The sequence below is a fragment of the Zonotrichia albicollis genome, chromosome Z, assembly GCF_047830755.1.
Source record: "Zonotrichia albicollis isolate bZonAlb1 chromosome Z, bZonAlb1.hap1, whole genome shotgun sequence".
Taxonomy (NCBI): Eukaryota; Metazoa; Chordata; class Aves; order Passeriformes; family Passerellidae; genus Zonotrichia; species Zonotrichia albicollis.
Window position 1 is genome coordinate 27,851,425 of NC_133860.1, and position 17,371 is coordinate 27,868,795.

Here is a 17,371-nt window from a genome sequence, read left to right on the forward strand (position 1 = left end):
CAACATATTTCAAAAAAGATGCCTCCAAAAAGTGTATACTCTTCAATATCTCTGTAACATTTAATTTTTTCAGCATCAAGAATCAAATCACTCCATGTTATTTCCTGACAATATTAGTGAAGATATGCCTCATTATCCCCACTATCTAAATCACTGCTAATTTGCAGATTTTTCAGGTAAGAAACCTACTTCTTTTTAGGAGAATGATAAGTAGTTTAGGAGATCCTTTTGGGATAGAATATTTTATAATGACAGGGTGAAAATAATGAAAAATTAAAGTGGAATGGAAGTGGAACAGATAGGAGGCAAATATTCAATGGTCTTTAAAACCTTTTTAAGCATGTGTATATAAAACATGAGGGTTTTGACAATGATACAGTTTCTAAATACTTGTATGAGATGCATGAATGCATTGTTTTATATATATTACAAAAAGAGCAGGGTGGGGAGATCACCAAAATTATTTCTGCATCCTACCAGAAATAACCAAATTCTATTCCTTTGTATTAACTCAAAATCCACCAGTCTTTTATGTTTGTCTTAAAACTATAGTTATTCTACTTATTTAATTTTTATTTATTTATTTTAAATATTCTCTTAATAAGAATGGAGGCATCAAGAAGATAGGGTACTAAAATCTGAAGCATTTTTGTATATGAATAAGCATTAATGCTTATGACTTTGTATGGTGTGGGCTAATCAAGACATTACTTGATTATAAAATACTTACAGTGAAGTAAACTTTCAGTTTCCTTGATATAAATCAAGGTGAGCTTTTTATATATTTTGGTTGAAGTTCTAACTAATGGTGAAATGTGCTAAAAGAAAGGCACTGGAAAAAAAGAATTGTTAAAAGGGTGATTTTCAACTACAACTCTGACTCTTCAGTTCCCTGAGAACAGCTTTCAAATAGCCTAGTCTATATCTGCAAGTGAAGCTCCAGAGTCTGAATTCGAGTGTGCATGTCACACAATGATAGGCCCAATTTAGAGGGCAATTTGGTGCAGAGAAGACTTTCTTGTTTAATCATTATTAAATTAAACTTACTTAAACTATATAAATTAGAAGATACACTTGGTTGCAATTACAAATTCTTTCAACTGCCTAAATTTTAATTTAGCTATGTGGGTTTGCAAATTGGGATGCTAGCCACTGGAAATAGTCTTTAAGTAAATTTCTAACAACAATTTTATAATTCTTATACATTTTAATACACCAGTGAAGAAACAGAAGCATCCATAAATATTGTCATTTAATGAATACAACCTTAAGGATACATGATCTATGTTTTTTGCCATGTGATGATCGTGCCTTTCTTTTGATGGGAGATGGTTTGGAATTAGTTTAGTTCAGTTTAGTTTAGTTTTAGTTTTAATTTGGATTCTTTGAATAATTTTTTCTCAAATTTCACAAACTATGACAGGCTGACCCATAACATCACTCCATATGTGTCACTAGCAAACACAATATATGTGCTAACACTACGTTTCCAAAGCAGTGGTACCATGATGCTTCAAGTGATTCAGTCCAGCCAGTGTCAGAATATCAGTGCTCTTCTTACTTCTTCCTATTCTTTCTATACAGATATATAGCTGCTGACATAGGAAAATGAGAGATACAGAATTTTCACAAATGCTTCACAAGTATATTTCCAGCCATTAAACAGGTGAAGAAGAGGGATCACTGATGCACAGAAATATCTGATAATGGCACCATGTTGTCAAAAATAAATGTTAGTTGTTTGTCCTTATTTCATCCGGAATGTCTAAATTTCTGACACAGGGACTAGAGCAAGCACAGTAGATATGATGTATGTGATAAATAGGAGATACTATGTGAGCAGTCTATCCAACTTCAAGCATAAGGCCAAGTTGGCCATATGTAATTAGAGGGGCTCCTCACTAAAATGTCACTGCCAAGCACACAAGCCTATCCTGTTGAAACATCAAATAACTACTGGAGAGGCAAAAACTGTGGTCATATCCTCTCTTCCATTTTTCCTCTTATTTTTCCTCTGATTCTTTTTCAGAATCGCTTGTCATATGAAGAGGTCTGGCTGAAACAATATTTAAAAAAACTCTCTAATGGGAGTGGTGAACAGCACTAGAGCAGAATTTGATCTAGACAAACCTTCCTTTATGCAACAGCTGGGCATACCACATTAAATAAAAGACTTTCAGCAGACTGCTTCCGTATTCTTACAACCCTCCAGCAAAACTTACAGGGATGAGACAGCCTTGATTTATGCTGGTAAATGGGCTATTGTCCCAGAAAGCCCCAAGCATATTATGCTATGACTTGATGAATAGTCCAGATAAAGAGGGATTCTAAGAGGATGCTCTAAAATTATAGCCATAACAAATAAAATGTTCATGATTAACCCATATTAAAAAAGAAGGCTTTGTATGTTACACCACATTTTTAGAATCTTTGTGCATAAATACCAAAATCAAATACTTAAAGTAGTGATACTATTCAGTCTGCCCAAACCCAAGTCATGAGGGTTGGGCAGACTGAATAGTATCACTACTACTTTAAGTATTTGATCTGGTACTTACATCAATCTTGTAAGTTTTTTCTGTGTAAACAAAGAAAGGAGGGATAAAAAATTGAAAGATGTCTTAATTAAAGATGATACAGCAACCTCAAAAATTAGGAGGTCAGCCAGTATCAATATGCTTCTCATTTTAATTTATAAATTAAGATCTAAGATCAAACAGGAATGAAAGAAAAATAAAGGCTAATCTTTGATGCTTCACCTCCTTTTGTTGAATATAGTGATATGATTATGTCCTTTATAGACAGATCTACAGATATGTACAAATATTAGGCAAAAAACCAATCTCAAATACACAGTAGCTGACACAATATACACAAAAGCTGACTTTTTTTTTTGTATGGTATCACCAGTTATGGCAGATACAAACATATGCTTATAGTAAAAAACATGTTTATAAGTTCTGTGCTGCTAAAATGTTCATAAGGTAAAGGTCAAAGAGTATTTCATTCCCTGGTGAGCAAATGGTCAGGAAGCACATTTGTCTGCATTTCCTGTCATAACAGGAAGAGTGTAACTTCTTCCTCTCCACAATGGCTTCAGTTCTGCTTCCCACCTCTAGCTCTTTCTCCCCCAGGGCTTTCTAAACCATTCCTTGCAAGACAGCAAGACTGTGCCTGTGTCTGCACTATTTTTCCGCTCTGCTATGTTGGCAGATGTACTGCACTGTCTTTACTTAGGCTTCTTGCTCACACTTCAAATTAAAAGTAATTTGACCTAAATATTTACCTTAGGATGATTCACTCCAAATTATGCTCAGAACATCAATTTGTAATACAAGTACATTTAACCTCAAAATATTGCATTCTAGAAATCCATGGTTCATTTCAGTAGCTCTGTTAAAATTTTACTTCTCAGGGAGTCTGGAATAACATGAAAAATGTTGCCCGAGTTGCACAGGTCACCACAAATTAGGAGTCTTGAAAACTTGGAGGGCAACTCTTTTCTTGCAGAAACCTGACTTTACCTCTGAAAAACCAGGATCACTGTCTAGTTTTAATGCTATATTTCAAGTATATATCTGTGTTAAATTTAATATAAGCAATTAATAAAAATATGTAAAAGATAAAATGTGTGATTTTTAAGACAAAGGTTAATTGAACAAAAAATTATGCTTAGATGCATTGTCAAGCAGTTATGTTTTCATGTGAAAAAATTTCCCTGGAGACAGGTTGTGAAATGTTATGTCTAGGAAAAAATGAAGATGCTCAATGAAGGAATAATAAAAATATAAGTAAATAGGTGGCGAAAATGTTTTTTATCTTGTGCTCATGTTTGCATTAATATTCAAGGTTCTTCACTCTTTCAACAGGGAAACTTCTGATTCAGACAACAGTGTCTAAACCTTTCCTTTTAAATAAAGCTGAAACACAGACAAAAATAGATACATGAGGTTGAAATTATTTTTGAAACTAGCAGCATTAGGTATCAAAGGCAGTAGAACAAATCTATGTCTTCCTGCATATGATCACTTCCTTCCAGGATATTCTTCCCGTGCCCCAAAACTTTCCTTTAATACCTGATTTGATTTGTTCTCTATTGAACTGATAGCTCAATAATGCTCAGTTTATAGCTTTACAGATATTCTGAAATTAGAGAATGGCAAAAAGTCTGGGCATGAAAAATTTAAACAGAAGTGTATGTTATTGTTATACGCTATAGATTTACACAGACATGAAGCTTTAAAAAGGTTATCTCAATGTCAAACACCTTAATATTGAATTATAGACTTACTATAGTATTTAACAAAAGTTAAGACCCCAGCTGCTCATTGCAAATGGAAAGAAATGAATGCTGAGCAGAATCATTAAATATGAAAACCTCAGTTGTAATTGTCGTTATTCAGAAGCAGGAAAAAATGCAAAACTAATGAGCAAGAAAATCAAAGACACAAGAAATTACCATGTAAGGCTTCATATTTCCTAATATTAATTAGACAAAAATGGGGATTAAATGCAAGACTGTGTTCCAGATCTGACACCAGAAAATCACTGGATCAATACACCCCCACTCCTGGGTCAATATACCTCTGGATTTAGCTTACAGACCATAGATTTAATGAAATATTTTGTGAGACCTTGTATAACAGTAAGACAATATCAGTTATGTCATTAGACCTATGTATTTTAGGCCTGGACAGCTCTGTCTGGATGGCTGCAAAAAATTTCAGATAGTCCTCATCTGAAGCAGACCGCAAAAGGCTATCATTATAAACTAACAAAATATTTCACATTTATACAAAACCCAGAAAAAACACAAGGACTTTTCTGTGACAGAGGAATATAATTTTTCCTTCATATCTTGACCATAGCAAAGGTAGATAAATAATTTCTTTCAATTAAGAAAACAGGAAAATAAGGTTCACACATTTTCCCAAGTGATCTCCCTCTTTTTCTTTTTTTAACCATCCCAGAAGTGTTACCAGAATTCTTCTCCAATCTGCTGAATTGAAATTTCTGCAGAAAGAACTTGTAGCAGTCAGGAACTTCTGGCATCGGATGTCAATGCTAACATTTTTGGCTATTTGCCGAAATGCTATTGATTCTGCCGATGGTGGAACTACTGTGTAAGCAGTTACAGTCTATTTGATTGGTCCGTTGACAAAGCTAGCACAACTCCACAACCTTGTTGAGCCTGAACAATATTACCAGGGATTCATTCCTGATATAAATTTATAAAGACCATATTATCCATGAATTATCACTGGAATAAAAAGAAAATACTTGGTCACATTGACTAATTATAACAGGATTCACTTGAGAGTTTCAATTTTCATTTAATGCTATGGTAGTAACCAAATCACACAAAAGAAATAAATATTTTATCTAGACCTGGCAATTATCCATTTTCCTTCTACATGTGTCAAGAAACAGTGAAAGGGAATTTTTCAGGTAGTCTGGAACCTTTCCAACCAAAGAAAATCCATGATCATTCATAGCATCAAACATTCGTGCCATCTTTGTCACCATAAAGTATCAATGAGGACTAGAAAAATATAGCCAACTTGCAGTCCACAAGAAACATCATTAAATTAATGGTTTCTGCCAGTTAAAATCCTGAATTCTGCACTCATTAGTCATTCAATAATATGAGAACTCTTAAGCAGGCCAGGGTAAAAGGACTGGGCCTCTGATGACTTAATTGAAGCACTTTCCCTTTAATTTATCCCAAAAAGTCAAGGCTTAAAATAGTTTCTGGAATAGTTTTGTATCCTAAAATTGTGCATGTCTGTGATATTTGCAGCCACAAATATGACTCTGGGTAGTTTGAAATTATTTTATTACCAGTAGGGTCACTAAAGTGCACAAATCCAAACAACTAGATTTGCTCAGAAGAAATTCTCTTGAAGGGAGATCAACTCTATTTTTGTCCTTCCCAATCCACTCATACAAGCATTTTGAAGAGTAGGGGAGTCTTCTACTATAGCAGATAGCAGTGTGGAAGAAAACCGCTTTTGCACAAAGAGGAAAAGTACATCATTCAATGGCTGACATAAAAGAGGCTGGAAAATTGAGTGGAAAATCAAGGACAAGAATTTTGCTCCCTGGACCTTGTATCAACTTGAACCATTTTACAAATATTCTAATTTCCAAATAGATTCACCTTTGCACTAGGAGAGGAGACAGAATAATAAAACTACTGCTTTAGCTCCTCATTTGATACATGTTCCACGTATTTTTACCAGCATGTGCCGTACTGCAGAGGATTTATGTGCTTGAGAACAACTGAGGATGCACCATTCAGGTATACCATATATAACATACCTTGTATTGTGAAATCATTCTGTGTTTGAATGTAAGCAACAAACAATTAGGCAGTTTCTAGCCAAGCCACTTGATGCTGTTCTTGCAAATGCTTTTTGGTGAGGGAGAAAGAAAATATCTCCATCTGTAAATGAAGCTACAAATAGGCTTTGTGGAACTGTGCTTGAGCTGGTATCTTAGCTTCACTAATTCAAAAATTTTAACCATTTTTGTCTGGTGCAACATTTTAATCTTTTTTTAAAAATTCATTTATACCATCAAATAAGAAGACAAAATAGGAATAGAAGCAAGTTCATATTTTAAGATTACAGGAAATGTGCAAGTTAGGAAACAAACTGATGCTGTGATGCTAAAGCCGCAATACATTAATATTGCTATGCTAAAGCTGCAATATTTTAAGAACCGGTGAGGTTTGTGAAAGAGTACATCTCATATAAATGGTTAAAACAATCAGCTATTATTAAAAATCCAGTTGTATTTAATCACATATATATTATTAAAATTAAAAAGCCTAATACCATAGTCCAATGAAATGATGAAAATCTTTTCATTTGGTTCATTGAGCTTTAAATCAGGGCACTAAATGCAAGATAAAGTCAGTAGAAATTTTTAAAAAATTATTAATATATTAGTAGAAATAAGAAGCATAATCAAGACAATTTTACATTATGGAAAGTAAAATAATGTAAATCTACCTCCAGCCTCACAGTGGCTAAGACACATTAGCAAATATCGAACTGGGATTGTTCAGACAGGAAAAGAGAAGACTGGAACTAAACTACAGCCTTCCCGTACCTGAAGGGAGTCTACAAGAAAGAGGGAAAGGGACTTTTCACAAGGGCGTGGAGTGACAAGACAGGGGGGAATGTATTCAAGCCGACAGAGAGTAGGTCTAGATGGTTTAGATTACACATTAGGAAAAAAGTTTTCACTGTGGGGATGCTGAAGCACACATAGAGGTTAACAACAGAAACTATGGCTGCCCTGTTCCTTAGAAGTGTATGAGGTCAGGCTTTGAGCAACCTGATCTTTTGGAAGGTGTCTCTGCTTATGGCAGTGGAGTTGGAAATAGGTTTCTTGCAATCCAAACCATTCTGTGATTCTATGAGTATAAGAAATGCTGGTGAAACAAACACTTCCTGCACTAACATTACAGTTGTTAGTATTCTAGTGTTACAGTTTTATTCAAAATTATTACTTCCAAAACTGATTCCGTAATTCTTGAAGCTCTACAGTGAATAATTTCAAGACTAGCTGTCTCCTTTTTTAAAAAGTATATTTAACCTTTTAAAAGTGGTTTTTTTTACAGATGTGGGGCTAAAATCTCTCTAAATACTATATTTGAGCAAGCAAGTTGAGATTGAAACTGTTGTATGAACTAATGTTGTGAATGGCAAAATTTTGTGGTATCATTTACAAAATAATTCATGTTCCCTTCAAAAAGAAGTCATTATAGCATGGGCAAATTTCAAACAACTACTGACTTAATATTTATAATAAATTCAATTCAATATTTAACATCCCATTTTAACTCCATGCTATAAGACAATTAAAATAAATAGGATTGCATTGTTAGAATTATTGCCTTTTAGCCTGTCTTACCAAAACACGCAACTTTTAGGGAAAACACTAAATGCATCTATCATTAGGAACATTTTGCTGTTACACATGATTTTCTGCCATAGAGATCACAAGTTACTACTAACACTACAATTTTTAAACATTCTTTTAAGGACTATTATTTGTTGTTATGCTTAGGCTGAGTTTTTTATGGCTTTATAAATATGTTTAGGCTGAGTTTTTTAAGGCTTTATAAAATCCTCCATGACTAACAGATTCTTAAAAAAATCCCTAAAGATATGAAGAAATTTATAGATCAAATTAGCAGTACTACTATATTAATAGTAACTCAGTATCAAGTTATTAAAAATCAGCTACTGAAGATTATTCCAAAATTGCAGCCAGGGGTAGGAAGAACATTAAATAGAGTATTAAATAATTATGTGGAGAGATTATCACAGTTGTGGATCTCCAGATTCAACATAACATCCACATCCATTCATTTATATAAAATGTAAACAGCAGCAATTTTCACCAGTATTTTTGAAAATATCAGTTACTGAATTTTATATTTGTGACCACAGGGAAGAAAATTTCCTAATTCCTAAATGATCATATTTCAACTAGCAGAGATGGTGTTGATAATATGTGGTTTCTCCCTAACAATTTTATTTAAAGCAGAGTTAAAAATTAGTTAATCTGTCCTATTGGATCTATTTAGCCTTAGCTAAATAGTGATGGTCACTTGGTTTTATGACTACAACATGCTAGTAATATTGTATGTGGGTTTTAGAATGTGTTAGGCTACTCAAATTCTTCTTAAAATTCAGACAGGAAAAGAGGAAACTTTTTTATCAATTAGTATCTTTTTTATATGAAGGAGGTAAAAATAAAGATGCTGCAAATGTGAAGGAGCATCTTCACCTTCAAGAACTGGGATGTCTGAACTTAAATGAAAGTGCTCATATTATAATAACTCAGATTGAACACAGTTCAGAAAATATAGTACTAGAAGCCTGTGTCCTGTAGCAACTCACAGGTGTGCTTAACCATGTATATTCCAGACTGAACTCAAGGCAAGTAGAGCACACACAGCAGTCTTTAGAGAATAAAGTCCTCAAGCAATAACTTCCTAACTGTGCATGTTACTGAACTTGAAAACACTGTGTGTGAGGTTTCCGGCTGCTTACAAAAGTATTTTTCTTTGATAGTCTAACATACATTGTGTATATGTATATGTTGGTATATGCATAGGTACACAGACTGATCAACTTTTTAATCACCTTTAATAATAAGTTACCCTATAAATATAATATGATGCTTAAGTCATGTATTTTTTCAACTCACCTGTCTGTTACGTTCATCCATAATCCTTGTAATCTGAATCTTTTTTCTCCCCATAGTCCCCGTTTTTTTTTCTCTCCTTCTTCCTTAAAATTACGTATTTTTCCCTTCTCTTTTATTCCTCTTTCCTGTTTCCTCAAAACAAACCTCCTTCTTCAGCACTTGCACCACTCAGTTCACAGTCCTCTGCATCCGTTCCTGCTAAACACAGAAAGGAGATCAAATGTTACCATGAAATTGATAACCAGAAGAAAGTTATTACATGGAGCTGGCCAAACATCCTCATTATAATTTAGTGTACAAGTAAATTTGAACTAAAATTTACTGCACCTATAAAACAAGTAATGCACAGAAGAAAAAAACCAATATTCAAAGGCATATTTCTATGAAAGAAAACACCAAATACAAATATATCAAGAAATAAAGAAAAATATTGAAGTACAAGTAGTGAAAATTTTAATGGAATTAATGTCTCTAATTTTAAATATCACTCACAGCTCTAATATGAAAAATTATCTAAATCAGAGAGTTAATAAACTATTCTGTATCTATGTATGCTAAGCAGGCCAGCTAATTTATTTCTGAAGGGAAAACAATTTTGTACTTTGACAGCAGAGGTGATAATTTCCCTCATTATGCAAATACAATGGACATTTATTTAAGTGTTACTTGATATATAAGAGTTGCCAGCTACCTTGAATCCAAAGTTCCTAGCTTTGTTCTTTAAGAATATAAATTAGTGAAAATATTACTGAAGATATTTCACATATTCTAATATGTGAAAAAAATACTAGTGCTCTTTTCTGTCATTTCAGTGTAAATTCTAAAATGTTCTGCAAAGGACTTCTAACCTGCAAACACATGTTTTCTTATAAAAACAGAACAACAGAGGCAGATAAAGAATGTTTTGAAAAATATTTTCACTGTTGTAGTAATGAATGAGTTTTACAATACTGGCTCTGTCACAGACTTAAGGAGAGAAATGTATAGTATAAAAAAATACACAATGCAGGAAACATATTTCACAAAATGTTACAGACCACATAATTAATTTATATAATATTCAAAGTATTTTAACAATAAAATACTTTTATTTTAATAATAAAAGAGTCCATGGAAATAGTTAAAAATACGAAAATTATTTTGTCTTGTATAAGGTAAAAAACACAAGTTTTTCTGCTTTATAATCTTAGTTTACCATATTGGTATATTTTGTATGTTTTAAGCGAACAACACAAAGGTTTTTGAAACACAGAAAAGGAAAAAGAAATCTGAACAATATGAATATAAATGTTCTTTTGAAGCCCAGTAAAAATATTGTCTTGGAATTTAAAAAATTGTAATTTTAAAACAGAACCTGGCATTTCCTCATTTATTCTAAACTTACAGTATCTCAGCTAACTTGATAAATTGTCACAAAATAATGCATAATACTAAGCTGATATCCTGGTCATTTAATTCATTATTTGGCTCTGATTCAAAGCTACTGAGCTAGAAAAGTTAGATCTCACTCCTTTTGATCTTCAATTCTCTTTCGATTTTCTTACATAGCATACATTAAACTTAAGTTGCTCAAGTGTTTTAGAACTGTAATGAAAAAAAATTAACAAATAAGCAGTTAGTCTGAGTTTTCTAGCTAGCCACTATGGTGTAATTAATCTGTTGGGCAAAACAAATCTTCAAGTACAGTACTTATTATATTTCTATATATTAATGTATTTTTAATATTATTTTCTGGGCATATTTGTATATTATTACCATAATGCAGAACACAGAACATGGAATAGTTCATGTTGCAACTATAAGAAAATATAGACTGCAAAAATTCTTAGTTGCTTTTTATGTTTTATATCATTATATATTTATATTTATTTTATATTTATATTTTATATTTGAAAAAAATAGCTACTCACTGCTTAAATAGATACAAAGGTTGTTGATCATATTTGCAGCAACAACAAAAAAAGAAGGCAAAAAATTTAAAATAAACTTATTTTGTAAAAGTATTTTTAAAAGCTTCTTTTCCAAACAAAGCTAGGCAGTCTTATCTGATTTTCAGTGTTGACAAACAAACCCTGTCTATTTTTAGAAACAGTTTTACTTTTCCTTGGTTTGGGTTTCTTTCCTGTTTTTCCTATAGTTTTACCTCCAACCCAAAGCACAAATTAGAATGGTGTTTCCCATGCACTCAAAGAGTCTAACTGTCTTTCTCTGCAGAAGCAAACCCATACTCTAATCCACAGCAGGGGCATATGGAATAGCTTCCTTTTCTTTCATTCAGCTGAGGCCAGTGGCGCTATTGGTTTACAGCACTGTCTGCCTAAGCTATTCACTGCAATGTGGAGGGTCAGGGCGGGCAGATTAGAGCAGTGGTGGCTGGTTAGTGAAGATGAGCTGCTCTGCAGATCAAGATGCTTAGTGAGGTCGGAAAAAATCACTTAATATGGAGAAAACTCTGTCAGGAAGGATAAAAATCACAGCAGAAGAGCAGTATGTTGAGTCCCTCCCACACACTTATCAGTTCTACATTAAGACCAGTCTTCAAACAACAACAGCTTTTATGACAGTTTAAACTCAGAACCTTAAAATTCCTGTGATCTACACAAATTTATTTGCAAGTAATTGATGCAAGACTTGATAAGCAGAATTTTGTATAAAACCTATAATTAGGTCATCTGTATGAAACATATAATTTGCAAGGAAACATAAATTTGCTTCAACAGGCAGTGAGTTAGGTTTTCTTGGATTAAAAAAAATCTTTCTTCCTATATGTCCTAGTTTGCCTTTTTCTTTGTCCAACTGCTAGTCCAATTTTAAAGAAAAGGTTTTCAATTTTTCTATTAAATTAATTTCCTGTTAGAACCACCCCTCCCCCACCACACACACCTATCAACACATTGTCTTTCAAGTGCTATTCTTACTATGTGTTAACTCATAGTTCTATATATTTCATTACTACTAACATAAAAAAGATCATAGGACTGATTCCCAATTAATGAAATTCAGATAAGTAAATCAAGACATCTCATGCAATGGCTGTAACCTGCAAAGCTTGTAATTTCTAATTCAAACAGAATGTAAAGAACTCTGGAGACCAGCAAATCCCCATGGCTGATTAGGACTTCATCAGTGCTCTCAAGAATTTTTGAAAGTTCTTGCAGAACCAAGGATTGCAGAACTAAGCATTTAAAGTTTATTATTACAGTAATAAGTAAGTATTTAAAGTCCCTGTTAACTGGTAAATTGTTATTTTACTAACACTAATAAAGTGCATTGACTAGAAAAGTTGAATATACTACAAAAATAAAATAGTACTGCAGGCCTCAACTATCCAAATGAAATTAAAAAGGAGTTTTGTTGAAATAGCTCCACATAAAACTTCCAGCTTAATAATATAATCATGTGCAAACAAATTACATTTAAAGAAACATGGAGTTAAATGTTATTTTGTTGTAATTTTCTGCATTTTTTTGCAAAGCTGAGTAGTTAAAGAAAAAAAAATCAAAACTAAAACAAACTAGACTGCTTTAAAAAAGAGGAACTTTATTTTTGGCGGTCTTCTATTCATTATATGATTTGGTAAAAGGCAGTGGTAGCTGACAGAAGATTGATCTGACCCTCAAGAAGATAAAAGGAAAAATGTAGCAAATCGCTTGACGAGTACTGTCTCTCTTTTGAACACGGACACACAGACATATGCACACACACAGACACACATGCACGCCCGCTATCCCTTCTCTGCAACACAGAAGAATCCTGACAGAATGGCAGGAAGCACGCACAGAGCAGTCAGGGAAGGATATTATGTCAGCAACCACGAACAATAAAAGGTGTAAAGGTGCTTCCTTCCCTAAACTGTTCCAGAAGTGCAAAATGGGAACCAAAACTGTCCACTTCCTTCTCCGAGCCAAACAGTCTGAATTTGCTCTGCTGCAACACCCGAGACAGAAAATCCTTTGAGCAGTTACACCAGGAGAAATAAGAAGTATCAAAACAAGACAGTAAAAATATTTTATTTATAAACAAAAGAAAGAATGCAGCCAGAGAAAACCCAAGTTAAAATGTGCTAGAGTTTATAACATTTTCATGGTTGCTTTACAAAAGTAGCTACCTTGTCATAATGATGTCCTCGTCCAGAATGTAGGCAGCCTACATTCTGAGTTGAATAATCAGGTTAAAACTGAAGAATAAAATAATCTTTTCTTTATTATACTGTCTAGGAATTAAAGAAAAAAGTGCTGTTGCCTTTCCCTTACCATTCTTATCTTGATATAGAAAAGTAACTTAAAAGGTCTATGAAATCTTTTTATGCAAACCTGTTTTCTCAAACAGGTTTGAATCTGTGTCTAAAAATTTGAATATACTGAGTAGGAACACATCATCCACTTTTCAGATGAAAACTTAACTGCAAAATGTAACCATGAACATTGACAATGAGGGACACATACTAAGATAAAATGGTCATTCAAATGGTTTCTGTAAAATCCTATGTTCTACACACCTACAAAGACAGCTACACAATGCAGAAACAGCTGGGCATACTGCAGCAATTGAAGACATCATTCACTGTCACTTTGAGTTGGGTATGTTTAAAGAAATGCAGAGAAGTGTGAAAATAATTATCTATCATGTTATCTGACTGATATCAGCTGACATTGTCTTTCACATTTACATGGTGGTTTGCTTGCATCATCATAACAAAGGACAGAGTTTGGGCCATTGACAGAAGGTTGTGATAAAATTACGTATGTCATCACCATGGCAATATATCAGTAAAGCAGCAACAGTACGATCTACAGTATGTTTCTCCAGGCAGAAAGCCATGTAAAAATGAATTGGAGTCATCTTAAGCTTTCAAACATCTGTCCACAACATTCTGATCTAGAAATTAAACATAACCTACACTTTGGTGTTTAGATCTTAAGGCCAGGCTGCCATACAAAAAGGTTGAAAGGGAGTTAATTTTAATCGACTAAATTTAACTCTCAGGAAATATAAAACAAACATTCAAGTCATAACAGAAAAATTATAATAGATAAAGTACTAGAGACTACTAGAGAGACGGTACGCCAAACCAAAAAATCTGTAAATAAAGAAAATATTTCTAATCTGTAACTACCAAGGCTTATTATATTATCAGTTATTTAACCTGACTTCTGACTTATGGAATAAGGAAAATGTTCATAAAACTGCAAACGATAAAGCCATTCCCAATATGTAAATTGCTATTTAGAATTTTAAGAGAAAACTTGAATTATTTGGTTTGAATTCATACTTCAATATTTTTTCTACTGCTTTTGAAATCATCTGCTGGACTCATAAGTTTACTTCTCCTGATAATCCATTTATTTGTTTGCTTTTGTATAAAGGATAGTAAAATGTGTATATTTTAAATCTGAACTTCTACAGCTGTACTTTATTTGCTTGCTTACATTTCAACATACTCCTAGTATAATGACAATACAGCAATGAATTGCAGAAATTTCCTTCCTTGCACGTAAATTACTGGCTTAATCAGTATTTTCTGATTAAGCCAATAACTTCCAAATTTTCTATGCCTTGAAACAGCCATGAGAATATTTTGCAATGTGATTTATTTTTAAAAATTTGGAATTAAGCACTTTTGAAGACAAACTGTAAGAATGCTTCACACAATTGTGGCCTATGTAGCTTATAACTCAAATGCAGTACCATGTTATCTCACAGAGCCAGAACTTGTGCACCACGGGTGAAAGAGTTTCTTGTTTTGCAAAGTTCCCCTGAAAAGTTTTTTGGGGCAAACTAAACATCACTGCCAAAATAGCAGAGAAGATTCCTAACAACTTCCTAACAACTGCCGTATTTCACTGTACCCCACACCCTGCTTGTCAAGAGACTCAGATATCCAGACATAGAATATCTTGTCTGTAGCTGCCTCTCTATTTAAGCCAATCCATGCCTGTATAAAAGAAAAAGAGTGACTTCAGCTTATCTTTCACAATATGTGCTGACAGACATCCATCCAATGCAGAGGTAGAAGATTTTATGAATGTTGCATGCATGCTATACCAAACCTGATCATGCTGATAAAGAACCATGACAAAAGATCAAAATACTTCCATGTAATCGTGGAATTTGCTGCAGATGATGAGTCATTCCTTGCAGCAGTGGACCACAAGAGGCAACCACCAGATGAAAATTAGCTGCCTGGACTCCAGTAGATACGTGCCTGCTATGTCTGAGGAAGAAAGGAAGACCTGGCTATTTTACAACATTTCTGAAGATGGCTAAAATGAAGAGGAGTATTGGATTTCTAAAGCAAATATAGCAGACACTACTTAGATTTTAAGGAAAACAATTAAGGGAAATGTTAGTATAAAATATATACCTGTGAAGAGTCAATTTTAAAACTACACTAATTATTTGGTGGTATTTCCAGGTGTACCCATCACCCAAACAAAAAAATCTTAAAGTAAATAGTCTGAAGAAAAGGTTTATATGTTTAAACCTACATCAGGTAAGTCCCTGATGTACCTTTAGCTGCTAGACATAATGGCAGTCTGGCCAACATATAGGGAATAAGATCCATAAGGTGTCAAGCGTAACAGTTTATTCACTTGGACACACTAGCAATAAAAGGGGGAAAAAATAAAGGATTGAAAACTGAATTACCTAGTTGGTCTGAAATGGAGACTGTGGCTAGGAATGGGAACCTGACTGAAAATGGAGTGGGGAAATTGGACCACTAGAAATTCAACTAGGAGTCTTGACAGTTTTGAGGTAATAATTTGATTGGATTGCATTATAGTTACTAGATGCACAAAGAACGTAATGAAAGGTGTTTTACAAATTCAGTCTGTCATTTACTGAGCTAAAGAAGAGAAAGCACCTCAGTGGTCAACAGGGTAAGATTTAGCACCTTGTGAGTTGAAAAGGTCATGGAGCTACTCTGGTTTGGGTCTGCTTGCATTGAAAGACGTATTATACACGAGGTAAAATACTAGTGCTACAGTCTGGGAGCAGTCTTAAACACAAAGGACTTTGGAGAGTGTTGGCTTATTACAGGAAAATGTAAGATCTCTAGTGTTAAGTTATTGCATCACCTGAAAGCAATCTCTGACTGTGGTTAGATCTAGACGTACAGATTTGTTACTAATGTTTGCATGTGAGGGAGTCTGTGGAATTTAAATCTCCAAATTAGCTTTTTAAAATCAGGGATTATTCCAATAATACCTCGGTATTATTGGAAAAAAATATAAAATACAATATCAAACCATAGTCTGTACTTGGGTACAGGTGCTTAGTGATGCCAGCATCAGTGACGGGCAATCTGAGATTTCCTCTATTGAAGAAACTATGGATTAATTCTAAAAATGATTATTTCATAACAGAATTTGATTACTTTCTGCTGATAATTTGCTGAATACTGGGAAGCTTATTACATGACTTAGTGTCTGTCTAACCTATGGTCAATGATGAGGCTAGAAGCAATAGGTGAAATGGATAGAGATGACAATTAAATTTTGGATAAAATGGATGGAATTGTCTAGATCTACACAAGCTCTGTCTCCTTTGTCTTCATCCAACAAGCTCCAGAGAAATCTTATACACCCTGACCCAGAATCCTCTTCGCACTCAAAGAATTCTCTGAAATCCTCCAGAAGAATACTCCTTTTTCTCACTGTAATCATGTGCATCTATAGTTTAACAACATAAGTGAGTTCTGCTATTCCAGGTTTGTTTTGCACAACCATTTCATCTCTGTGAAGAGGAACAAAGGCTTGGATTGCAGAAACCTCATAATCGTATTTTGAAAAGGAATGTCTTACACACTTGCAAATGAATCATTTCAGGAAGTTTTTAGAGAAAAGAAAAATCTTTTAGAAACAGTATTTTTGTGGCATACATAAATGGAACAAACTGTAATAAGAACGCGGAATGTCTTTAAATTACCAAGCAAATGAATGACTGAGGACTGTAACTGGTTCAAAGTTACAGTCTAAGACTGTAAGACTAAGCTGAGAATTAGGAAGGATCATCTAAAGAGGTAGAATAGGGGAAAAAACTGTGGATGAAAATGACATAAAACTGGGAACATGAATACAGAAACTAAGAGAAAAAGCCCTGAGATGAGAATAAGTTCCTAATTACAAGAAAAACTTCTAAC

The 17,371-nt window shown here is 33.7% G+C and overlaps 1 protein-coding gene across 12 annotated transcripts in view; it reads right to left on the bottom strand.

Annotated features, from left to right (window-relative positions):
- The window catches only part of MEF2C (myocyte enhancer factor 2C), a 134,787-nt gene that overhangs the window by 67,832 nt on the left and 49,584 nt on the right, over positions 1 to 17,371 (bottom strand). For 10 of the 12 annotated variants that reach the window (XM_074532560.1, XM_074532558.1, XM_074532556.1 and 7 more), the window contains one exon: positions 9,229 to 9,426. In XM_074532560.1, the coding sequence (XP_074388661.1) occupies positions 9,229 to 9,282 (54 nt within the window). In that variant the 5' untranslated portion in view covers positions 9,283 to 9,426. The remainder of the gene's footprint in view (positions 1 to 9,228; positions 9,427 to 17,371) is intronic. The other 2 variants (XM_026798305.2, XM_014273214.3) reach the window with 1 other exon arrangement.